Source organism: Myotis brandtii, unplaced genomic scaffold (genome assembly GCF_000412655.1).
Source record: "Myotis brandtii unplaced genomic scaffold, ASM41265v1 scaffold1028, whole genome shotgun sequence".
NCBI lineage: Eukaryota > Metazoa > Chordata > Mammalia > Chiroptera > Vespertilionidae > Myotis > Myotis brandtii.
The window spans coordinates 333,998-360,881 of NW_005353448.1; the positions used below are offsets into that span (position 1 = coordinate 333,998).

At 35.4% G+C, this 26,884-nt stretch overlaps 1 protein-coding gene across 4 annotated transcripts in view; it reads right to left on the reverse strand.

Moving 5' to 3' along the window:
- Positions 1-26,884, reverse strand: part of PCCA (propionyl CoA carboxylase, alpha polypeptide) — a 335,923-nt gene that overhangs the window by 128,324 nt on the left and 180,715 nt on the right. For all 4 annotated transcript variants that reach the window (XM_005856400.2, XM_014536081.1, XM_014536076.1 and 1 more), the window contains 2 exons: positions 22,381-22,491; positions 18,103-18,211 (listed from right to left, as the gene is read on the reverse strand). In XM_005856400.2, the coding sequence (XP_005856462.1) occupies positions 18,103-18,211; positions 22,381-22,491 (220 nt within the window). The remainder of the gene's footprint in view (positions 1-18,102; positions 18,212-22,380; positions 22,492-26,884) is intronic.

Sequence of the window (26,884 nt, forward strand, 5' to 3'; positions counted from 1 at the left end):
GACCCACAGGTTGAGAACCACTGCTTTAAGGAAACTGAATTCCTCTCTCTGCTTCTCAAACAGATTTTCTAAAAGAATTTCTCATAAACTGTTCCCTAATTATAGTACACACTTCAGTCATCTTCCTTGCACTTAATCTATATTATATGCTTGATATTTTCATAATTTAGTGGCCTAATGGAGGTAATTCTTTCAAGTAAATGTGGAGACACTTTTTAGTTATGATGCAACAAGCCTGTTTCCAGAGGAGTAAGGAAGTTGTTGATCTTGACATCCTGTTGGAACCCAGAAAGCATTTTCCCACAGAAAGTGATCTTACAGCTGGTGGGGAGATGGAGTTGCCTCTCTTCGGAACCTAACTACTATTTATTTTCCCATTCTTTTATTTTGACCCACATCTGTTTCGTATATGTTATAACCTCCCCAAGAGGGAACTTGCAGCACAGGCTCTTGAGTTAAAATGCTGAGGTCTCATCTCAGCCCATTCTCTTCCTAGCAATGTCCCCAGGAACTCAGTCAATCCTTTTGAACACAAATTTCCACAATTATAAAATATGGATCAGAGCAAAGTTGGGTGGGGGGAGGGTGATAACAGAGGAAAACTGTTGTTTCTTCTCAGCACAAAAGCCCTGAAGTGGCACTTTTCTAAAAATTTCTTTTAAGGTGACATGTTAGTAAAATACAGGAAAGAGGTTCCATTGTGAATGTAAAACCTTGAGCTACCAAGTAAAGATCATCAATGTGGAATCTCTTTATGAATTTGATCTTCCACAAACAAAATTTGCTAAGAGTCCTTCTGGCTTTACATTCATTTCAAAGTACTTTTGTTTTTAAATAGAATGGATGGGATTGGGCATGTATGTCCAATATAAATACCAATAAACTATAATACACTATAAATAAAAATAATAACACATACCAACCTAAAAGGACATATGCTCTATTTCTGCAAAATTATGAAACTATACTAACAACGATTGATAGCAATTCTACTGTTTATAATGGTAATTATTATGTAAAGTTATATTTCAAATTTCAAAAAAGAATTACATTTATCTAATAAATCCAAACTAGTCTCAGAGAAGATTTTTATAAATGACTCTGAAAAGAAGAGGAAAAACTCATGGAGCTTCATGCAGCTCTTCATGGCAATAGCACACAGAAACCAGCTACCTTTCCTGAAGTATGTATCTAAGAGAAAACAGCTACCACCTGATCAAAAATTTCATCTGTACAACTTATTAGTTACTTGCAAAGCCGATATAATTTAAGCTACTACTTCAAAACACAACCTCCCCCCCAAAAAAGAAGGGAAAAGGAATTCACATAAACAACTACTCACAAAGCAAATCAAATAATAGCTCTCACCCAGACCTGTCTACTTTGATTATCATCAACCAGCCAGAAAGAATATGCTCAATAAAACCAAATTTTTCTACATTTTATGACAAAAACTGTCAGTTGATTCTCATAAATGTTAATGCTAATGCATTTAGCTTATTGAAATATTTTAATCAAAAAAGTACTAATGCAAATACACTGTTATAACATGTCATTTTTTTAAAGCAGATTTTATGTAAACATAACTATCAGGATCTTTAGTTAGCCGGGATTATAACCATCTCAAAACCATATTATCAGACACTCAGAAAAGCTGGTTTCAACTATGCTGTTACCTATTTAGGAGTGAAATACTGAGTTAAAACAATGTTAGTGGTCAAAGAATCATTAAGCAATCCTTCATCATAACTTTCACAGTGGGTGGTCTGTAAAATGATCAAGAATAATATGCTGCATTCCATAGCCACAGAGGTCAGCTTCTGCATACAAATCTTTGCAGGAAGAAAAAGGCCTTCAGAAAAGTGGGCCATTCATCTGAACGAAGTTCAGAGAATTTCCAGCACGGTGAAAAGCTATGTTATGCAAGCACATAGATGTATTCAGTGGGGGTAGACAGAACCAGCTCCATGGAGACTACAAAGGAGCCCTCCCATGGCTCATGAATAAGTCGAGGAAATGATCAGAAAAAAAAAGAGAGAGATGTTTAGACAGATGGCCCACTTTAAATGCCTGAGACAGGGCATAAGCAATTTTAATGAAACTTTAGATGTAGCATATGAATTGTTTCTTATTTCCTCCAGGAAAAAAAATATAAAGAAGACAAAAATTCAGCAATTCACTGAAAAACCCACTTTTAAGCAAGTTGGGATGGAGAAAGAGTCACAAATACAAGTTTTATTAGTGCAATAAATTCATACACAGTTCTTCACAGAGCCATCAGCTATCAAAATGAATATAAAAAGCACGGAATGAACAGATTAAAGGAATTTTAAACAGAAGTCTACTGCCAAACCAAACAAAAATCTAAGCCTTATTATGTGAGAACTTACAACACTCTAACATTAAAGTTTATCACTGCAGAAGAAAGATAAAAGCAGCATTTCCAGAGAACCTCTTCAAAGCTAGAAATTGTCACAGTGGAGGAATGGAATTCTGCCTGCACACAATTTAAAATGTGTACATTCAAATATATATGTCCTTGTAGAACAGCATATATCACAAAATAGTGTCTAGAAATAGGGAACACACCCAGGTTGGTGTCATTAGCGTTACAAATTTTATGCAAATAGCAACTGAATCTAGAAATGAATAACGATGTTCTCATAATTGTATATATGTTCCTATTATGCACACCCTATTCCCTTCTTCCACCAATTAGAATTTAAGGTTCTCAGTTTAAACTTTGGACACAACTGGTCAGGAAAGGCCATGTTGTACAGCCGTCACCCCGCAGTCCTTAGTGTCTGACTGATCACTGACCGCAAAAGCTATGTGACTATCCTCCCTGTGTCTCAGTTTCCTTATCAGTAAGACAAAGATAATAAAAATACCTGACATGTTGATTAGATGAGATAAAGGAATGTAATGCTTAGACTAGTGCTTGACACAAAAATGCTAAAAAAGACTTACCATTGTTATAATTTGGTGCACTATCTGAAATATTCTATTATTTCAACCACCCTGTTTTTTAATATGAATATACAATTTACACACAGAGAAATCCACAAAATCTTAAGTTCCACCACTTACCTTTCCAGTGGAAATGCCCCCTCCCCCAAACAGTTCAACTATCAATTAGACCAGCAATTTTCAACCAGTGTGCAGCAATATATGGTGTGCTGCAATAAATTTTAAAACATGCAATAACTATTTAGTCAGGGGCACTGACCTCTTTACCTTTAGACTGTCAAATAAAAAAATGACAATAGCCAATACAACTATAGCTATCCGGTGTGAATGAATCAATTTTTTAAAAAAATATATATTTTATTGATTTTTTTACAGAGAGGAAGGGAGCGGGATAGAGAGTTAGAAACATCGATGAGAGAGAAACATCGATTAGCTGCTTCCTGCACATTCCCTACTGGGGATGTGCCCGCAACCAAAGTACATGCCCTTGACTGGAATCGAACCTGGGACCCTTCAGTCTGCAGGCTGATGCTCTATCCACTGAGCCAAACCAGTTAGGGCAATGAATCAAAATTATATACATTTTTTTGTCAGATTGGCAAAAAATATATTTTTTGGTGTGCCACAGAATTTTAGTAATTAGTTTATATGTACCATGAGATGGAAAAGGTTGAAAATCGCTGAATTAGACTAAAGCTTCATATAAACAGGCTCCAAAACTATGGGACTCTTATGAGTGGTGTTTTGGTTTGTGTGTTTTTTTGCCCAATATAATGGTTTTTTGTTTGTTTTTTTATGAATATATTTTTATTTATTTCAGAGAGGAAGGGAGAGGGAGAGAGTGATGAAACATCAATGATGAGAATCACTGATCAGCTCCCTCCTGCAGGTCCCATGATGGGGACCAAGCCCACAAGCCGGGCATGTGCCCTGACTGGGAATCGAACTGTGACCTCCTGGTTTATAGGTCAATGCTCAACCACTGAACAACACTGGCTGGGCCCATTATAATGTTTCTGAGGCTCATTCATATTGAATAGTCCATTCTGTTTTTATTGCTGAATGGTACTCTATTGTACAAACACACATCAGTTCATCCTTCTGTTGAAGGCATTTAGGTTGTTCCCAGTTATGGGCTCTTATGAACATTCTTTGTACAAGTCTTTTTTGGGGACATATGTTTTCCCGTGGGTAAAAAAATAATCTAGAAAGAAAACACTAAAAAAATCTGTACTTCCACTAGCAATGGAATTTGCTCCATATCCTTGCCACCATTTGGTGTTAGTCTTTCTACTTCTAGCCAGGCTAGTGGCTGAGAAACCATATCTCATCATAGTTTACCGTGCATTTTCCTTATGACTAATAATGTTAAGCACCTCAACATTAGTGTTTATTGTCCATTTTTTTTCAAGTTTTTGCCCATTTTTCATTAGGATGTTGGCCTTATTTTTATTATTTATTTGGGTGAGTTATTTATTTTGGATAGAAAGCCTTTGTCAGAATTATTTATTCTGTGGCGTATTTTCTTTTAAATGTCTTACTGTTAATTTTCTTTAAAATGTCTTACCTTCAGCAGTTTTTTTCTAAATTAATGGACTTAATTTTTTAGAGAAGTTTTAGGTTTTCAGAAAAATTAAGCAAGAAGTACAGACAGCTCATATATATATATACTAGTATATAACAATATTATTAACTGAAGTCCACAGTTTATATAGGGTTCACTCTGTGCTGTACAAGTTTGAACAAACGTATAATGACATGAATCCACCGTTAAGATATCATATAGAGTAAGTTCACTGCCCTAAAAATCCCATGCTCCACCTACTCAACTTGTCCTCCCTCCCCCCACTCCCAAATCCACTGCAAACACTGATCTTTACTGTTTCCATAGTTTTGCCTTTTCAAGAATGTCACAGCTAGAATAATAAAAAATGTAGCCTTTCCAGACTGGCTTCTTTCACTTATCATTATGGATTATATTTATTTCCTTAATGGTATAACTAAAGTCCAAATTTTAGAAATTAAAATTAGACATCATTATGTCTTCTAGCATGATAGAGTCTTATTTAAGAATATTTCTTCTCATAATTATAAACTATATTTATATGACTGTTCCCAATTTAGTGACATAAATAACCCTTGCAAGTAGAGCTGTAAAGAGCTTCTGGCAGGTAGAAGTAGTACACATGCGTGAACCAGTATTCTTCCCTTTTCTTCTCTGCCTTTGAATATAACATAAAAGTTAAAATAGCACAGAGAAGTCCCAGTTCCTGTAAAAATGGCAGTTTCGGAGGGTTAGTTATTCCCAACTAACCCTCCTCCAATTATATACTCTGGAGAAGATATACAACATATACAAACTTTAAAAAATTGTAAACAGCCCATTGACATAAAATTCATATGTCACAAATTTAACCCAGGGTACAATTCAATGGGTTTTAGTATATTCACAGAATTTTGTACCTATCACTGCAAGCGTTTCAAAAATAAATTCATAATCCTAAAAAAGGAAACTTTGGACCAATTAGCAGTCACTCCACATTCCCCCTCCAATTTCTGTAGCTCTGCACAACCACTAATGCATTTTCTATTTCTATAGAATTGTTTATTTCTAGACATTTCATATATATTGAATCATAAAATTTCTGGTCTATTGTGACTGCACACTTCACTTAGCATAATGTTTTCAAATTTCATCCATATTCTATAAAGTATCAATATTTATTATTAATCCTCACCAGAGAATATTTTTCCATTGATTTTATTTTTTTAAATATATTTTTATTGATTTCAGAGAGGAAGGAAGAGGGAGAAAGAGAGATAGAAACATCCATGATGATAGAGAATCATGGAATGGCTGCCTCCTGCAAGTCCCCCACTGGGGATCAAGCCCACAACCTGGGCATGTGCCCTTGACCGGAATTGAACCTGGGACCTTTCAGTTCGCAGGCCGAAGCTCTTTCCACTGAGCCAAACCGGCTAGGGCCCATTGATTTTAGAGAGAGTGGAAGGGAGGGGGAGAGACAGAGAGAAACATCGATGTGAGAGAGACACATTCAGATTGGTTGCCTCCCACACACACCCGGACCAGGGGATTAAGCCTGCAACCGAGGTATGTGCCCTTGACCAAAATCGAACCCGGGGCCCTTCAGTCTAAGGGCCGATGCTCTATCCACTGAGCCAAACTGGCTATGGCTACATTTATTTTTTATTAATGAGTAATATTCCATTCTATAAAGATACCAAGTTTTATTGAATATTATACATATCCATTGAGCATTTCATAGACCTTAGTGCTGTTACCACTTTTGGCTTATTATGAAAAATGCCACTATGAATATTTGTATGCAACATTTGTGTGGACATATGATTTCACTTCCTTTAGGTATATATCTAGGAGTGGAATAGCTGGGTCATGTTGTAATGTCTTACATTTTGAGGAATTGTCAAGTTACTTACAGGTTTGCAGTACTTTACTCATAAAAATCCCTCCAGGAATGTCTGAGGACTCCAATTTCTGTATATTCTTACCAACACTGTTATTTTCTATCTTTTTTATTATAGCCATCCTGGTGGGTGTGAAGTGGTATCTCACCGTGGTTTTGAATTTTCATTTTCCTAATGACTAGTGATGTTGAGCATCTTTTCATGGACTTGTTGGCTATTTGTATATCTTATTTGGAAACTTTTCTACTCACATATTTTGCCCATTTTTTTAATTGGGTGTCTTTATTATTGACTTATGAGTTCTTTATACATTCTAGACAAAAAGTCTAACAAATATATGATTTGCAAGTATTTTTTCTTCTTTTCTGTAGGTTGCCTTTTTACATTCCTGATATTATCTTTTAATTTATCTTTATTGTTGAAAGTATTACAGGTGTTACCTTTTTCCCCCATTGTAAACATGTGCAGAAGCTTTTTATTTTGACATAGTCCCATTTGTTTATTTTCTCCTTAGTTTCCCTTGCTCTACGAGATGTATCGGTAAACATATTGCTACAAGAGATGTCTGAGATTTTGGTTTCACTCAAAAAATTAAAAATGGAACTGCCTTTTGACCCAGTGATTCCACTTCTAGGAATATATCCTAAGAAACCTGAAATGGCAATCAGAAAGAATGTATGCACCCCTATGTTCATAGCAGCATAATTTACAATAGCTAATTGTGCCAATCAGTAGATGAGTGGATAAAAATGCTGTGGTACATTTACACCATGGAATACTATGCAGCAGTAAAAAAGAAGGATCTCTTACCCTTTGAGATGGCATGGAGGGACCTAGAGAGTATTATGCTAAGTAAAATAAGCCAGTTAGAGAAAGACAAATATAACATGATCACACTCATATGTGGAATCTAATGAACAAAATAAACTGATGAACAAAGTATATCCAGAAAAATAAAAGCATGGAACAGATTGTGGAATCTCAAAGGGAAGACGGGGGTGGATGGGTAGGTGGGTGGGGAAGAGAGCAACCAAAGAACTTGTGTGTGTGTGTGATACACACACACACACATAACTCATGGGCACAGACAATAGGGTAGTGCAGGCCTGGGGTGGGGGGTGGGGGCAGGCTAAAAGAGGTCAATACTTTCAACAATAATGATTTAATTTGAAAAATAAAACAACAATGATTTAATTTAAAAAATAAATACTTTCAACAATGATTTAATTTAAAAAATAAAATAAAATCTTCATCTATTATCAAAGTGTCAATTTCTCCTTTTTGAAATTTCAGTTTTGGATCATATATTTGAAAACTGTAATTGGGTACATATACAGCAGGTTCTTGAATAATATTTCATTTAAGGTCATTTTGTTATAATGTTGATGAAAATAAATGATTCCCAGCTGGGGCCACTGTCTGTGTGAAGTCTGCACGTTTTCCCCATGTCTGTGTGAGTTTTCTCAAAGGATTCCAGTTTCCTCCCACATCCCCAAGATGTGCACATGAGGTGAATTGGTGTGTCTAAATTGTCCCAATCAGAGTGAGTGTGAGTGTATAGGAGCACACTCTACAAAGGATAGGATCCTGTTCATGGTTGATTACCGTCTTGAAACCTGAGCTGCCCAAATAGACTTGCCAACCACAACCCTGAATTGGAATAAGCCAGTTGGAAAATAATTATCTTGTTTCTTAATCTTTCCAAAATATATGTATACCTCACATTTATTTCAAAGTTTAATATTAAAAGTATATTGGGTATTTACTTAGAAATGTGCTAATGTTACTGTGACCAGAAATATGTCATAGGAACTTAACTCTTGTTTAAATCAGTCTAAGGAAAACTGGTTTTGTTATGTCATTTCAAGAATCTACCAAGACATTAAGTGAGGATTTACTGTATGTTCATAACTGTTACAACTTTCTGATGGGTTGACACTTTTATCATTATTAAATATACCTACTTGTCTCTAGTAACAACTTTGTCATAAAAAATTTTGTCTGACAGTAGTATTAGTAATATTAGTATAAATACAATATTTGTCTGGTAAATATTTCTATAATTTCCCTTTAAACCTATGTCTTTAAATCTAAACTGTATCTACTGTAGAAAGCATATACTTTGATCTTGTTTTTTATCCATTCTACCAATATCTGTCCTAGATTAGAGTGCTTAATCTATTTACACTTAATATAATTACTCTTCAGGTTGGATTTACATTTGCTATTTTTATTTTTCTTTCTATATGTCATTATCTTTTTGTTCTTCAACTCCCTCTATTAATGCCTTCTTTTCTTAAATAGATATTTTCTAGTGTACCATTTTAATTCACTTAACGTTTCATTTACTATTTTGTAAAGCAACCTTCTTAGTGGTTAACCTGAGGATTACAATTAGCACCTTATCTTTAAACACTCTAGTTTGAATTAATGCTAGTTTAATTGCTTCAGTATAGCTCCATTTCCTCTGCCTTTATCTTTGTATTGTCATACAATGAATAACTGTATATATTATATGCTTTAGATTTATAATTATTGAATTATTGTCTTTAAATTATATCAGAAAAAAGATGCTACAAAACAAAAAAATATTTATACTATATTTTATATTTACTAATGTAGTAATCTTTACCAGTGCTCTTTATTACCCATGCTTCTGTTGAATGTCCTTTCATTTCACCCTGAAGTACATTCTTTCATATTTTTTAAATTGATTTTAGAGAGAAGAAGGGAGGAGAGAAACATCAATGTGAGAAGAAACATCCATTGGTTGCCTCCCACACACGCCCTGACAAGGAATCAAACCAGCAACCTGGGTATGTGCCCTGACCTGAAATCAAACCAGTCATCTTTTGGTGTACATGATGACACTCCAACAAAGTGAGGCAGGGCCCTTTCATATTTCTTGAGCGGTAGAACAGCTAGCAACAAATTTACTCAGGTTTTGTTTACCTGGGTACTTCTTAATGTCTACTGCAGTGGTTCTCAACCTTCCTAATGCCGCGACCCTTTAATACAGTTCCTTATGTTGTGGTGACTCCCAATTTTATTGTTACAAATTGAACATAATTAAAGCATAGTGATTAATCACAAAAACAATATGTAATTATATATGTGTTTTCCGATGGTCTTAGGCGACCCCTGTGAAAGGGTCGTTCGACCCCCAAAGGGGTCGCGACCCACAGGTTGAGAACCGCTGGTCTACTCCATTGTGAAGAGATATTTTTGCTGGATATAGAATTTTTGATTGACATTCCCTGCCCCCAACCTCTGCCCGCAGTACTTTATATATGTAACCCATTCTCTTCTGGGCTCTATGCTATCTGGTAAAATGTGAAAATCTTATTGAGGATCCCTTTGACATGATGAGCTATTTTTCTCTTGCTTTTAAGATTCTTGTTTTTGACAGTTTAACTTTGATGTATGTAGGTGTGGATTTCTTTGGACTTATCCTACTTGGAGTTTTCCAAGCTTCTTCATGGTGCAAATGAATGTTTTTCATAAATTTGGAATTTTCAGCCATGATTTCTTTAAATATTCTTTCTGTTGCTTTGTCTTCTATTCTCCTTCTGGGACTCACAGCATGTATAGTTGATGCACTGATTGTTTCCTACAGGTCTCTGAGGCTCTGTACATTTTTCTTTCTGAATAAATCAACTGACATACCTTCAAATTTGCTGATTATTTTTGCTGTCAGCTCAAATCTGCTGATGAGTCCCTGTAGTATACTTTTCATTACAGGCACTGTATTTTCATCTCTGGAATTTCTATTTGCTTTTTTTCAGTCATTTCTACCTTTTTATTGCTATTTTCTATTTTACAATACATGATTCCCATGCTGTCCTTTAATTCTTTATATCTGGTTTTCTTTAGCCCTTTGCACATGTTTTTAAGAGGCCAATGTCACTGAATAATGTGCAAAACATTTGGGGCTCCTCCTGGACAGTTTCTATTTACTTTTTATCTTGTGAATGGGCCATACATTTAATGTTTCTTTGCATGTCTTGTAACTTTTTATCAAAAACTGGACATTTTAATAATGTGACAAACCTGCAAATGATATTCCTTTTCCTCACCAGGACAACAACTTTGCCTTTTCCTCTAACAATCTTCAGAGTTGATAATTATCTTTGTAATGTCTTCTTACACCATTCTACCCTAAGCCTCCTAAAGGATAGGAACTGTTTTGCCATTATTCTAAGCCCAAGCATCTTACAATACGGAGTGCTATTTGTTATTTTTGGAGTGATCTAATAACTAACTCTGTAGGTAAAAAACCGTCATCATTAAACTGTATATTCAGGAATTTACTCGACTAAAAGAAAGTGACCTTTGTAAAATAGATGGTAAGAACATTAGTCATGTAGACCAATGCTATCTAGATCCAGGACTATTAGTTTCATATGAGCACTCAAAATAAGAATTAGTCCAACACACTGTAGAGAACCAGAAATTACAAAGAACACTAAATCAAGGATCAGAGAATTGATATATATATATATATATACTTTTAAAAGTTTCAAAAAAAGGTAAAATAAAAAGATGGTTTTATAAAAATGGGCAACTTAATTCAGAGTTTATCCTATACACTAATGTGGGATTGTATAATAGTATATTAGGATATTTAAACAACTACTATGCTAATATCTTCTAAAATGATAATGCTTTCAAATAACCTAGGTTACTAGTCTCTGCTGTTCCTTTTCTTATGCATTTTTTATATTTCTTAGAATATCCCAAATTCTTAAAATTTATTCACAGAACAAATTTCACTGAAACTATTATTTGGGATAAAGATGAAAAAGTACCAGTATAAATAGAAATTTAAATATACTCAATTAAAAGAATCAAGATCTAAATATATGCATTTCATCTAGTGTAATCTATCATTTTAATTTAATTAATTATTTTAAGGAAAAGGTAGTACTAAATAGATAAACACAATGCCCAAATCCATCTCCTAGAAGAGACTCTCAACCACACAATAGTACATTACTTCATCTTAAATCAAAGACATAAATCATTATGGTATACACACAAATGAGAAAAAAGCATTACACTGAAAAATCAAGAAATGTCTTTAAAAGATGTAATTTTTCCACTTGCTAATTCCATTACTCTTTTAAATTTTTACTTATCTCACTGACAAATCTCTTTAAACCGCCTTTAAGTCCTTTTTTGGAACAGGGCTACATATACAAATATATAAATATTCTTCCACTGTCTACAGAAGATTTCCTTACACAGATCAGCTAACTTGGATTTTAATACTAATCTTTGAATTATATAAATTAATCATTTGACATTTTTCTGAATGTATTGATAGTGTCGATTTAGTTTTGATTCAAAAATCAAGAATTTCATTATCCTGCAAAACATATCCAGAGTTCAAAGTATTTAAGGGGGTTAAACAAAATGCAAACATTTAATGCAACATTAAGCATGTGAAATAAAAACTTGATTGCCTAAAGAAAGCATGCTATGCTGTTACCCTGGTGACAGGTTAAAAAAGGGATTGTGAGCTGAATAGCTGTATGATATGAAATTAAAATGTTTCACATTGAACAATCCAAAATGAATTGGGAAAGGTTAGAGTAGAGGAGAGAGAAATCAATTCTCCAATGGCAATGGTGAATGGGAAAGAAGTATGAATAGGATTTGCCAGTGGGGTGCAACAGCTGCCAAATATCCTGCAGCCAAAGAATTACAATAATACTGATGAAGTGTGCAAGAGCTTTTGGAGTCATTGCAGGGAACAGAGAAATTCTCTTGCAATAATGAGGCTATTTTGTCTTCCATTCAGCTCTTATCGTAGAATTAAAGAGATATATTTTAAAATGTAATATTTAGCAAAAAATTATAAATATGACATTTCATCAACTTAATCAACATTTTGTGCTTAATCTCACATAAATTTCTAAATCATCCAGGACGGTCTAATTAAATAAATGAAAATATCATAACAGAGATACTAAAAGTAAGGCAAGCATAAAGGAAATTAACTAAATTGATGTTTTCTCCCCTTTTGCTACTTTTAGTGAATTTATTGCTCAAGTGAAAGTAGATATTTCCAGAGGCATAGTATGACTATGTATGTTTGTGAATATATGTCCTAAGTACTATTTTTCATTATACAGTCCGTTATTAAAACATCAACTTAATTGCTATAATGAAGCAGCTAACTTGAGAACAAATATGAAACAAGTATAATATAAAAGTTGCGTTTTAGTGTCACAGACGGTGAAAATGTGTTAATAATTTGATATATCTTTTTAAATTCAGAGACATTTAAGTAAAAGAGCCAATATGTAACTATAAAAATACTTGCCTTTACTTGGGAATTGTTTTCATATAGCTATTCTTTGTTTCTTTTCCAATTATATCTTTCAATGATTAAAGTCATATTTCAAAACCTTAAACTTTTTCTTCTAATTGAAAACTTAAGAATGGGTAAATGAATTATAAATCTAAAACCAGGAAAGGACACTTTTTTAACAGAAAAAAAAACAACCCAACACACAGATAATTGCATCTGTCAGGTAAAAGTCACTAAAATATTGATTCTCCATTTTATCAGGAAGCCAGATGAGGAAAGAAAATGCAATACAAATGTAGACACAACAACTGCTATTCAAGTGAATATAATTTCCCATTATGCTACTGTGACTAAAAGAGTTAAACTGATGACAGGCTCTGTAGCCAGTCAAGATACTTGATATGTTCTACAAAGTATGAGCTCAAAGTGGTGATTACACACAGACTCCATACACCCAGAGTAATCCTCCACAAAGTGAATGCTGCATTTTTAAACCTTTCAGGCGGAAATATTTTCATCAGCATAACCGTAGCCCATAGTGAAGTGTTCCTTTTCTTGAGTCTTTAACCTCTGCTCAAATACCAAGAGAGAAAAAGAAGGCTAAAGTAGAAACCAGAAAGTAAAAGTGTCTGCCTCATGCAATTCAAATAGGAGCTGAGCTGAAAAAAATTTCAGGAATTGTTCAATCCAACAGTGCCATTTCTCAGAGGTGGAAACTGGAGTCAGAAGTTGAAACATTTGCACAAAGGCTTGTTCCACCTTAATACTTGGTAGTGGCACTGGGACCAAAATCCTGACTCTTGACATCTCAATGCTGGTTCCATTGCAACACATCAACCATTGTGAAATTTCAGGTGAAGGAGCCAAAAGAACCACCGAATGTATTTATTTAACATACACACATCTACTCATTTGTATGTGTTGTGTGTGTGCATGCAAGTTACACAATTGAGAAAGAGAGGGAAAAGAAGAGGAGAGGGTAAAGGAAAGGAGGGAAGCAGAAAGAGAGAAGAGAGTGGGTGGTGAGAGAGGGGGGGAAAGGGAAGAGATGGAGGGGGAGAGGAGGTCACGCACTCTGAGAGCACACACTCACTGCTACTGAATGCTTGTGTCCCCCCAAATTTATATGTTGAAATATAATGCCCAAGGTTACAGTATTTGGAAAAGGGAGTTTAGGGAGTAATTAGGTAACAAGGGTGGAGCACTCATGAGTGGTGCCCCTCTAAGAGGCCAGAGAGTTAGCTTGCCCTCTTTCACCATGTGAAGATACAAGTAGGGTTTTTGCAGCTTCCAACAGAGCCCTCACCAAAACCTGACCCTGCTGGCACCTGATCTTGAACTCCAGCCTCCAGAGTTGTGAAAAGTAAATATTTGTTATTTAAGCCACCCAGTCTATGGTAATTTGTTATATGGTCCAAACTGCCTAAACAGTGGTCAGCAAACCACGGCTCGGCAAACCACGGCTCGCAAGCCACATGCGGCTCTTTGGCCCCTTGAGTGCGGCTCTTCCACAAAATACCAACTTCTGCGCATGGGCCACGAAGTTTCAATCGCACTGTACGTGTGCGCCCGCACGTGGTATTTTGTGGAAGAGCCACACTCAAGGGGCCAAAGAGCCGCATGTGGCTCGCGAGCAGCGGTTTGCTGACCACGGGCCTAAGACAAAAATTTCTTTCTTGCCATCCTTGGAATTATAAAGAAATACTACTTTGGGTAGAAGGGGTAAGGTTGAAATATTTTATAAATAAACTTCCAAATCACAAAAATGAAACTCGTTTCATAACATACACATAAATTAATTCCAAATGGATTAAAAAGTTAAATATTGATGATTAAGATGTTTAGGGTTTTGAATACATCCTCTGGGGAATGGTGTAAAAGGTAAAGGAAGAAAAGGAAGCAAACAAGTAAAAAGAAGCCAACAAAATCTAATTATATACTATATACCTGCATCAACATTTACTTTCAAATACCTTAAAATAGATGAAAACATAAACTTCCCACATGCACCTCAGCATGGCTTAACCCCCAGGACTGACATCTAAAAGGGAGTAAAGGCCTTAGTCTGAGCCACAACTCCTGCCAAATTCTCACACCGTGCAAAGGAATGCAAAACAGCCCTCTACTAGCGAAGAGATTTGGCCACCAGACAGTCTACCACCAGGAAAGAGGCCCTGGCTCTCCCTAGAAGTGATAAACGAGTCAGATAGTTTAATAGGAAGATTAAATCATGGAATTAGAAAGTTTAACTGCCAAATCATAAGAAAGGCTGCAGGGCAATCTGCAGTTACAAAACTTAAGGAAAGAAAGCAACAGATGCAGAAATACTAATGGGGAAGGAGGAAGCAGAGACACCTACAGAGGGCAGAGCGGCACTCACTGTACCTGAGAAGCTTGGGATGGCCGAGGCGGACTAGACGCAGTGGTTCTCAACCTTCCTAATGCCGCGACCCTTTAATACAGTTCCTCACGTTGTGGTGACCCCCAATTTCATTGTTACAAATTGAACATAACTAAAGCATAGTGATTAATCACAAAAACAATATGTAATTATATATGTGTTTTCCGATGGTCTTAGGGGTCGCGACCCACAGGTTGAGAACCGCTGGCTAGAGTAAAGCAGAGGAGTAAAGCAAGGGCAAGGCCTAGCTTAGAAAAGTGAATCTTGACTGAGCAGTATTTGGCCCTCAGGGAAATAGGCTTTTTTAAGCAAAACTAAATAAAAGATTACTGAAAGGGGCAAAATTGTTTTCCTTACTATTTTTTCCTGCAATCATTAACTGTTAGTGAAACAAATTATTATACCAAACCACAATGCCAACAAAATCGTCTTAGCTTCAAGTAACATGAAATGATTGCTTAACACAACTTTTAATGATGCATTTCTGTCAATAAAAGTGTTTAAGAACAGGATAGTTAAAAAGAAAAATAATACCATGGTAAGTCAGCATATATTTATGTAAAACCTTAATTATGCTCACCAAATTTATTTACAGTCATCGTAAGAAAAATTGCTATTGTTTCTCACATTAACCTTTTTTTCTAAAATGCACTGCTATCTTTTTACCATCCAAATACTGTGGGTACGTACTATTAATGTCTTTTTCCAAGTCATAAATGATGAAAGAGTGAAACCCATAGAGAAATTGGGAAAATAAAATCAGTAGCCAAAACAAGCAACACAAAGGAAGGGCTGCAGGCCACTGGGTTTGGAAGCATAAACATTACATGAGCACACCCATGACAGAGCAATATGTAGCCACACCTGGAGGCTAACACTAGACTCGACTCCCAAGCCAATAATGAAAACATGATTCTGAAGCCAAAATGTGAGGATACCACCACCTTACATCAGCTTTGCTATCAGGGACCTCTTCTGTGAACAAGCAAAAATAAAGTCACTCTGTCTACACAAGATTATACTTTGTCAAAAGATCAATATAGCCCTGGCTGGCATGGCTCAGTGATTAGAGTGTTGGCCTGCACATGGGTTCGATTCCCGGTCTCAAGGGTACGTACCTGGGTTGCAGATTTGATCCCAAGAGTGCATGAGGCAACTAATCAATGTGTCTTTCTCATATTGATGTCTCTCTCCCTCCCCTTCCTTTCCCTTTCCCCTCCCCTCACCCCTCCCCCTCTTCTCTCCCATTTACTCTGGGACAAAAAAAAATAAAAGTGAAAAAAATATCTTTGGGTGGGGATTAACAACAACAACAAAAAAGCCAGTATATTTATCTAGATGGTATAGGTCTCTGTTGTTATGGGTACCAATTTTACAATAAACTGGCATACTAAATAGATGATAAGTTCAGTAGAAAAATAAACTAACCAAAAATAAAATAATTGCTTGTTATACAGGTAACATGTGCACAAGTATCTACATAACTAAGCTCTAGCCTATGTATTTTATTGGTATAATTTTTTGGAACTTCTAACGTGTAATGAGTTCATCAGTAGTAGCAAGGCAGGAGGATTCTGGGATGATGGTGAAATAGGAATAGCTATTGGGTTATGGCTTGGGGCACTGACTGTATACAGATGTAATTCTGTGACATCAACATCCACACCCAGGCAACCACTGATCTTTGTCTTTACACTTTTGCCTTTCCTAGAAATTTCAAATAAATGAAAACACATGTAGTCGTCTTTAGCTGATTTCTTTTTCTTAGCATGATTTTATTTTTAGATTTATGTATGTTGATGCATGTATAACATACTTCATTCTTTTTTATTGTTAACCAGTATTCTATTGCATGGTTATACATTTATTTAACCACTCACTTAATGTAAATTATTCCAATGCTGTGTGGTAGTATAGTATTGGGGTTCTAACTGGGATTCATCTAATGATTGATGATGTTGGACATCTTTTCATGAACTTACTTGCCATTGATATAAATTCTTTAATAAAGAATCTAGGCCAAAATCTTTTAATTGGGTTGTTTGGCTTACCATTGAATCGTAACAATTATTTACATATTATATAGTCAAGTCCTTTATTAGATAACTCTGAATACATTCTGCCATTTGCTATCTTGTTTTATAATTTTCTTGGTGGTGTCTTCTGAAGGGCAAAGAGAGAGATAGAAACATCAATGATGAGAGAGAATCATTGATCGGCTGCCTCCTGCACACCCCATACTGGGGATGAAGCCAGCAATCCAGGCATGTGCCCTGAGCAGGAATTGAACCGTGACCTCCTGGTTCATAGGTTGAGCTGAACCACTGAGAACACTGGCCGGGCTCATATTTATATTTTTGAAATTACTAAGATTTATCCTAAATTTCATTACTATAACACTTCTCAAAACTTTTATCAAGATTAACAAAGTATGCCTTAGCCGGTTTGACTCAGTGGATAGAGCGTCAGCTCTCACCTGGTCAAGGGTATGTACCTGGGTTGCAGATTTGATCCCGTGAGTGCAGGAGGCAACTAATTGATGTGTTTCTCTCACATCAATGTTTCTCTCTCTGTGTCTCTACCCCTCCCTTCCACTTGCTCTAAAAATCAATGGAAAAATATCTTCGGGTGAGGATTAACAAAACAAACAGAAAAGATTAACAAAGTAATAAAACAGAAATAATAAATACAAATTACTTGAACAGTCTTCCTGTAAGTTTTCAGAGTATTTTCTTACCTCTAATAAAGTCCAAATTAAAGAGGCAAACATCCTTTTTCTTTTTGAATTTAAAAAATTCATTTGAACTAAATTGAAGCAATTTTTAAGCACTGTAACTTTATTATACTTCAAACACTCATAAGAACGTCTAGAATTGAGATTAGTTAGATCTTTTATTAGTAATTTCCTGTCTTTTAGATCATTAATATTTTTCTGTTCATGTCTTCTGTTTTAAATGATCTAACATACCTTGAATTTTCATGTTCTTGAAAATGTTGTGCTCTTAATTGGGATGCCACAAACAATGATGATGCTATTGCCAATAACTGGTTTCTCTCACTCTCTGTTAACTTGTGTCCTGAGGGAAATCAATCAAGCAATCAATCAAATACATAATGTCAACATCTATGCTTCTATTTTTTAGAATTATGAATCATTCAAACAAGTATACTATCCAGCATCTCTTATGGAGCTAGTATTATTCCAGACACTGGAGCCTGCAGGCGAAATGGGAGGGAGCAATATTATTCAAATGAGACAAAAAATCCTGCTAACTAGAAGTTTATAGTCTAATTTCTAAAAGAAAGGAAAAAGGAATATTAAGCAGGTACAGAACAAAACAATTACAAATAAAAACCATACTCAGATCTCTAGGAAAACCATACTTAAGGCTCTTCACATCTGCTTCTCCTTATCACTCCTCATCCCAAATTTAACGTCTAAGTAGAGGATAAAGGAAAAGTAGAAAAGGAGTGTGGCTGGTCAAGGACATTGGGTAGGGCATGTTTTGTAGTGTGAAGTATTAACGGAAAATAAAGGTGTGATACTCTTGCATGCAGTCAGGGTTTGAATCCCAACCAACCAGCCCACCAATCTCTCTCCTTCCCCTCTTTAGTTCCTAGCATAATAGAGTGGACCTGGGGACAGTGGTCTAGCCTAACAAGGCTTAGGAAGGCTCCTTGGTCTGGCTGAGTCTTGTGCAGCAGGGAAATCTCTATTTGCACAATTCCTCAAAAAGTGTGTGAGTCAAGGCAGGATTCTATATTCCAGGGTCTGCAGGTTAAAATGTCCCTTTCGAGTTTCATTTCACCACAATTTCAAACACTATTATTTGCCACAGTACTATACACAGATAGTAGAGTATTAAATGGTACAGTGTAGGCAATTTGAATGCTGAATCATCAACAAGATGCTACTTGTAAAATTCATAAAAGAAAAAACACTCGGATAGTTATTTAAATTCATTTGAAAGAAATGAGGCAATTCAAACATTATGTTTTAAAAAATCATTTAAAATAGCAATGACTAAAAGTATTCACCATTAGAACGCCGATACTTTCCAGATCTGCAGCACAATTTTCTATGTGGAGGAGCTTCATGAAACTGAAGGGCAGGGAAAGCCCCAGCATGCAGCATCCTCATTGTAAATGCTTTCTCCTGGGCTAATTTCAAACTATCAACATTACATCAAAAAGGATGGATTAGGAGGAGATGTGCACAGTGGTTCTCTCAAGGCGTTTGGCAGCCCTGGAGCCTACGGAATAGAGTCCTTGGAAAGGTGTTTCAACAGTCTAAATGCTACCTTGTCCTTGAAGCCAGCTTTGATTCCCTAAATCAGAATTGGTTTCTTTTGCCTCTACTAAGATACTTTGCTTATATCTTTACTTAGCACTTATTTTAGTCTATCCTGTAATTAGTTCTTTACATGTTTATTTCTCTTGTGATGTAAGCTCAAGAGCACGAAAAATGTATTATTTGTCTTTGAATTTCTTCTAGAGCTTACATCTATTATTTGTTGAAATAATTTTAATGACTGGATCTTTAAAGGCCACACTTCAGTCCATATATCATAGTACCACTCTTAAAGGTAAAGAAATCCTTGACTAAATTCAGGGGGGGGGGGGAGAAGTATAATTAAAGGTATTTTTCTTATACTGAATCAAATGTCTATAAAAATTTTGCAACTTTTCAGGTGATTTTGATCATTTCTTTTGATGAGGCTGGCGATTTCAGTGTAGTAATGCAGCAGAGAAATAAATCCAAAATGTTCACTACAGGACAACAGAAATTATAGGTCTTAAAATACTTTCTCATTTTTTCTTTATTTCAGAATCAAAATACCTTCATCCCCATTTCCATTTATTTTTTTAATCAAAGGAAAATAGCTTTGCAACAATAGAATAAAATTAGCTGACATGAAGAACAAATTCTTGTGTATCCTATTTTTAAAACTTACTCACAATCATTTCAAAGTTCAATCTAGGAACCTTTAGGAACACTGTCCTAGTCTACAAATAAACTTGGGATAGTAAACACCTATCATAAAAAATTTCTATGCAGTTATAAAAATAGGCACTTGCCTATGCATAGGCCTATGATAGCTGGACAGATGGGAAGCAGATGGGTAATCCCAAAGGGGCAAAGTGACCCTGCCTCAAACATATGGAGAAGATCCTGGATTAACTTCAGTTGCCACTTCCTGCTGCTCTTTCAGGCACATATATCAAACAATCAAAATGACACAGTTTAATACATTTAAGACCTGCTCTAGAGAAAAATGGGGGGGGGGGGGGAGTAAGCTGAAGATAAAGAACAAGAGATAGTAGCCATTCAGAGAAGAAAGAACTGACATGAAAATCACATGAGAAAATAAGAGGTAGACATGAAGAATGGTAAATATAGGTATGTACTTCAAAGTCCTTACAGGCAATATGACAACATACAGCATACTCTGAAACTTCTGTGATTTATGACTTTGAATCCTTCCAAAGCTGAATGAGCACTAAAGAAAAGCTGAAAGCTCTAAATTCAATGTCTGGTTTTAGCATATTACTGGTTTTCTAGCCCTGATCTCTCTGCTTTGGCTTCCTCACATGTAAAATGAAAGCTGAGGTTAAAAATTGCTGAAGGCCATTCTAATAACTTATAAGAATTTAAAAATTCTGCATAAGCATAATAAACACAATTATTGTGACAGTGCTGATAATTTCCTACCAAAAAAAACACAATGTAATATATTAAGTTTATCACAAAAAATTTTAATATTAGGTTCTAGGTAAATATCTGAGTTCCCTTAAGAATTTGGAACATTACTGTTACATGTACAGCACAGAGTAAACTCCAATTAGAAATTTTAATTCCCCATTTTCTTCTCTATGTCATACATGCATATATATAGAGACACATATGTAAAGTGTGCATTTATAAGAATCCATACACACATACAATATGCCTGTTTGAAAGGTTCCCTGAAGTATTGTCCTGCTGTTTCTTCTGCCTACTGTTTCATGTCATATCACCTCCACAGATGCATTCACCAGGCAGACACAAAAACATCTGAAAATCCTGATTGAACCTAGAATTTGTGTAGTTGCTAGGGATACAATAAAAAGCAATAACATAAGTGGTTCCTAACTTCATGATAGCATGAAATAATGAAATAATCATGCAAATATAAAACTGTAATATATTAAGACTGTATTTTATATTTACAAAAATTTAAAAGTTCAGGAAAACGACTGATGATTCATTAGTCTTATTTCAGTTCCCAAATAAAAAACATTCCCCATTTCTCTTGGTACTAATGATAAAACCCTGTAGCATTAAAGTTTTGGAAAGAACAATCAAAACAATAATCTCCATTTAGTCTTATGAAAATACAGTACTGTAAATTCTGAGGTAAGAAATTGCTTTGTAAATGTATTCGATAGTTCAACTACATGAAGTTGACCTCAATCTAAATACATTTTCTAAAATGATTGAGAAATTTTATCTAGTAAAAGACTTTAAATGGATATAAAGAACACGATATTTGTGAGAGAATATCTAATTTTCGTATATCCCTAAGTTCATTAGAAATATATGTAGAGGCTTCTTGCTTTCACATGAATAACATTTCTATTAAGTCTCATGTAAGTCATGTCCTTTCTTAATATCATTTAACTATGTTTTTAATGCTCACTAAATGGTTTTCTCTGTCTCTAACTTGATGAGCAATTTTCCTACTACTTGAAAACACTCACTGATAACTTTGCAGTACTAAATTTCACATTCCACTCATTATTTTACTCAAAACCAATTTTTTTCAGAATACAAACCATCATCTTCTTAGACATCTTCATTTTTATTAACAGGAGTAGCAACTGGTATTCTTAAATTTTCAGTGCTAATTTTCATACACATATAGTGTTTAATTATTAAAGAACAGTTCCTGCAGAACTCTTCTGACTTGCAGAAATCAGAAAATCAGGTAAGCTAATTCTCTGGCTATATGTTTGCTTCAAAACTGTACTAGTACACATTCCACATAGTTTAATTCTTTACTCAACAAAATTATAGATTACACATTTGTGAATTACTCATGAATACTCAAAATCATAACTGTCAATAGTCTAGGATATTCTAAGTATGTTAATAAATCAAGTATAATATAGGCCAAAGGCCTTAATTTCAAAATAGAAAAAAGTATACATTACAATAAGTAAAAAATAATAACTTTAATATTAAAATACTTCAATGCATACAAACCTTTAAAGCCATCAGGATATACATCAGAAAGAAATTTAGTGTTGATGTCTCCTTTTATAAAGCGTGAGTTGATTATTACCTCTCGAAGTAATGCAATATTATGTATAACACCTAAAAATAAAAGATCAGATTGAACTGGAGAACAATAAGTCAGTTAAAAATCTAATTCTTATTATCAGGAGAAATTTATCACCACTTTCCTATGATCTAGCAAGAACAATGCAAATTTAATCATCTCATTCACTTCAAGTAACAACAAAAAAATATCTGAACTTGAGGTAGCAATAAAACCTAAATGTAAATTTAAGAAGCTGGTAATTGCTAAGTCAATTCAATGGGCAAATAAATGTCTTTTCAATAAGGGGTGGAACAATGAGATATCCATTTAGGAAAAAAGAAAATAGCTTCAACGCTAACTCACACCATACACAAAAATTAACTCAAGTTGAATCACAAACTTAAAAATAAAACCTAAAAGTGCAAAACACAGAAGAAAATATAGGAGAAAAATCTCTTAGCATGAGATAGGCAACAGATTCTTAGTACACAAAAACTATAAATTATGAAAATAATCAACAAGTTGTATTTCGTCAAAATTTAAAAGTCTGTTCTTCAAAGGATATAGTTAAGAAAATGAAATGGCAAGCAACAGACAGAGATAAAATATTCACAACACATATATCAGACAAAATCTTGTAACTGGAATATATAAAGAATGCTAACAATACAATAATAACTTGACAAACAAACCAAAATGAAAATAAAAGCAAAGATCTGAACAGACATTTCACAAAACATATACAAAAGGCCAGTAAGCACAAAAAGAAAAAAAAAAGTTCAACATCTCTATTGCAAAAGAAACACAAGATATCACCAAACACTAATTTAAGTGGCTAAAGGTTGAGAGACAGATAATACCAAGTGATGGTGAAGATGTGAAAAAAAAAAAGATCTGTCATACCCTTGGGTGGGGAATATAAGTTGATACATCCACTTTGAAACTATTTGGCAGTTTCTTAAAAAGTTAAATATTCACTCTCAAGTATTTACCCAACTTAAAATAAAACCATATGCCTGTACAAACACTTATGCACAAAGGTTAACAGCTTGATTTACAATAGTCAAAAACTGGAAATTACCTAAATGTCCATCAATAAGTAAATGAATTTTTAAAATGTGGTTTGTCCATACAATGGAATTCTACACAGCAATAAAAAGAAATGAATCACTAATATGTACAAAGATAAATCTCAAAATTATTATGAATTCAACAAAACCAAAAATAATGCATACCATATGAGCATTTATATATATAAAAGCCTAAGCAGCCGTCTGACCATCTGACTGGTAGCTATGACACGCAATGACCACCAGGGAGCAGACACTCAACACAGGAGCTGCCAAGCTGTGGTGATGCACCTGGAACCAGAGAGGAGGGAGCCCGATTCCGGGGTGCGTCACCCGAAAACCGCCCTCTCGCAATCCAGGACCTCTCAGAAGATGTTGGAGAGCCGGTTTTGGCCCGATCCCCACAGGTCAGGCCTCTAGTATTAATATAAAATTACAGAAAATGTAAAACAACTTACAGTGACAGAAATCAGATCATGTGGCTACACTGGGGCAGGATTGGAGAGAAGATGGATTGCAAAGGTTCTAAGAAAGCTTTTGTATATTTTGTATATTAAACCTTTGCTGGAGCTACTGTTTGCAAATATCATCTCCCATCTGATTGGCTGCCTCTCTGTTTTGTTGTCAGTTTCTTTTGCTGTGCAGAAGCTTTTTAGTTTGATCTAGTCCCATTCATTTATTTTTGCCTTTACTTCCTTTGCCTTTGGGGTCAAGTTCATTAAATGTTCTCTATGACCAAGGTCCATAAGTTTGGTACCTATATTTTCTTCTATGTAACTTATTGTTTCAGATCTTATATTTAGGTCTTTGATTCATTTTGAATTGATTTTGGTACATGAGGACAAACTGTAATCTAGTTTCATTCCTTTGCGTGTGGCTTTCCAATTTTCCCAGCACCATTTAGTAAAGAGACTATCTTTACTCCATTGTGTTTCTGGCTCCTATGTCAAAAATTATCTGTCCATATACATGTGGTTTTATAGCTGGACTCTTTATTCTGTTCCATTGATATACAGTCTGTTTCTCTGCCAATACCATGTTGTTTTGATTACTGTAGCTATGCAGTATAATTTGAAGTCAGGCAGCGTGATACCTCCAGCTTCGTTCTTTTTTTCCTCAGGATTGCTTTGAATCTACACCTCTCCCAAGAAGATATATGAACAATCAATAGATATATGAAAAGATGTTCAATCTCACTAGCAATTAGGGAAATGCAAATCAAAACTACGAGATACCACCTCATACCTGTGAGTGGCCATACAAGACAAGCAATAACAAGTGTTGAAGAGGTTGTGGAATAAAGGGAAACCTCATTCACTGCTGGTGGGAATGTAGACTGCTACAACCACTACAGAAAGCAATCTGGCGATTCCTCAAAAAATTAAGAATAGAGTTACCATACGACCCAGCAATCCTTCTCCTGGGTATATACCTAAAAAACTCCAAATCATGTATTTGCAAAGATACATGCACCCCTATGTTCATTGCGGCATTACTCACAGTAACCAAGACATCCAGTGATAGAGGACTGGATTAAAAAACTGTGGTGGTACATCACAATGGAATACTACTCAGCCATAAGGAAGGATGAAATATTGCCATTTGCAACAACATGGATGTACCTTTGAGAATATTATGCTAAGTGAAATAAGTCAGTCAGGAAAAGCTAAGAACCATAATATGATTTCACTCATATGTGAGGTATAAAACTAAAACCCATGAACACAACAGTGTGGTGGTTGCCAGAGGAAAGGGGGTTGGGGGAGAAGGAGGTCCTAATATATGGTCACAGGAGAAGATTTGACTTTGGGTGTTGGGCACACAGTGCAATATACAGACCTTGTAACACAGAAATTCATACCTGAAACCTATATTATCACGTCGACCAATGTCACCCCAATAAATTTAACGTTAAAAATCTATAATAATAAAAGTGTAATATGCTCATTAGACCAGACGTCCTTCTGGATGACCTTCCAGATGAAGCCGGAGCTGCGAGGCAAGCCCGGGTCCCGGGGTACCTGCCAGCGGCCAGAGGGAAGCCCGGGTCCTGGGTGCCAGAGGGAAGCTGGTGCTGGCAGCTGGGGGAAGGAAGGCCTACTCTTGCATGAATTTCATTCATCGGGCCTCAAGTAAATAAATAAAATAAAATCAGCTTGTTGAGTTATGCAAGAAAAAAATAAATGAAGTAACTCCTATGGGCATTTAAAAACCAAAAGAAAACTTTTGGAGGTGAAAGAAATGTTCACTATCTTAATTGTGATGATTTCACAGGTATATACATGAGAAGTTTATTATATATCAAGGGAAGAAGAGAAGGAGAATAAAGGAGGAGGAAGATGAGGAGAAAAGCTTCTGATCTAGTAGGAAAAACTGATTTAGTAGGAAAAACTAAGCCTAATACACAATGTCTACTACAAAGTAAAGTTCAAATATAAACTGCTACAAGAGAGACATGAATGGTATCGGGAGAGTTTTATGATATAGAAAGACTTTATGAAAAGAGTACTTGATCTTGGTCACATAGATTACAACGATGTTAAGTACGAATGAAAGGTACTGAAAAGAGGCATTTCAAATCCAGGGAAAACAGGCTTCCATAAGAAGAGCAGGGCAACTGAAACATAATAAAGCTGAAGTTGAAGCAAATCTGAGATTTGTTCATTCCCTCCAGCTTCTGTATAGTTCTAACCTGTACCATTATGCTGTGAAACAAACCTAGAAAGACTGAATCTTATCCTGCTATTCAAGTCTTCTTGAGCCTTCACTTTTACAATGATCAAGTAAGCAAAGAATCTCCCCAGTTCAAGTACCAAGTCCACCTCTGGGTAAGCTATGTAAGCTCTCAAAAGTTTCAGTTTCCTCATTTGTAAAATGGTGATAATAATTGAACCTATTTTGTATGATTGTCAGGAGCTACAAATAGGATAATGCTGAATGCAATGTCTGCCACTCAAGAAGGTTTATTATTATCTTAGTGTTCATTATTATCCTTTGATATGAGAATGTAGAGCAGAAGGCAATCCTATCTAATAATAGACAAACATGGTAATTGACCATACCTTCGCTACACCTCCCATTGGCTAATCAGCGAGATATGCAAATTAACTCAACCAAGATGGCGGCCGGCAGCCACGCAGCTGAAGCAAGCAGGAGGCTTGCTTGCTCCAGTGATGGAGGAAGCCAAGGTTCCCCACCTGCCGCAGCCCGGCTCTGAGCTCCGAAAGCAACAAAGTTTCATAATAGAAGGTAAACAAACCCCAGATACCTGCTTTCAGCAGGCCGTGGCCTCAGAGCTGGAGCGAGCAGGAGCCTCTCGGCTCTCAGCTCCAGTGATGACAACAAAGTTTCAATTATAGAAGGTAAATAAATCCCA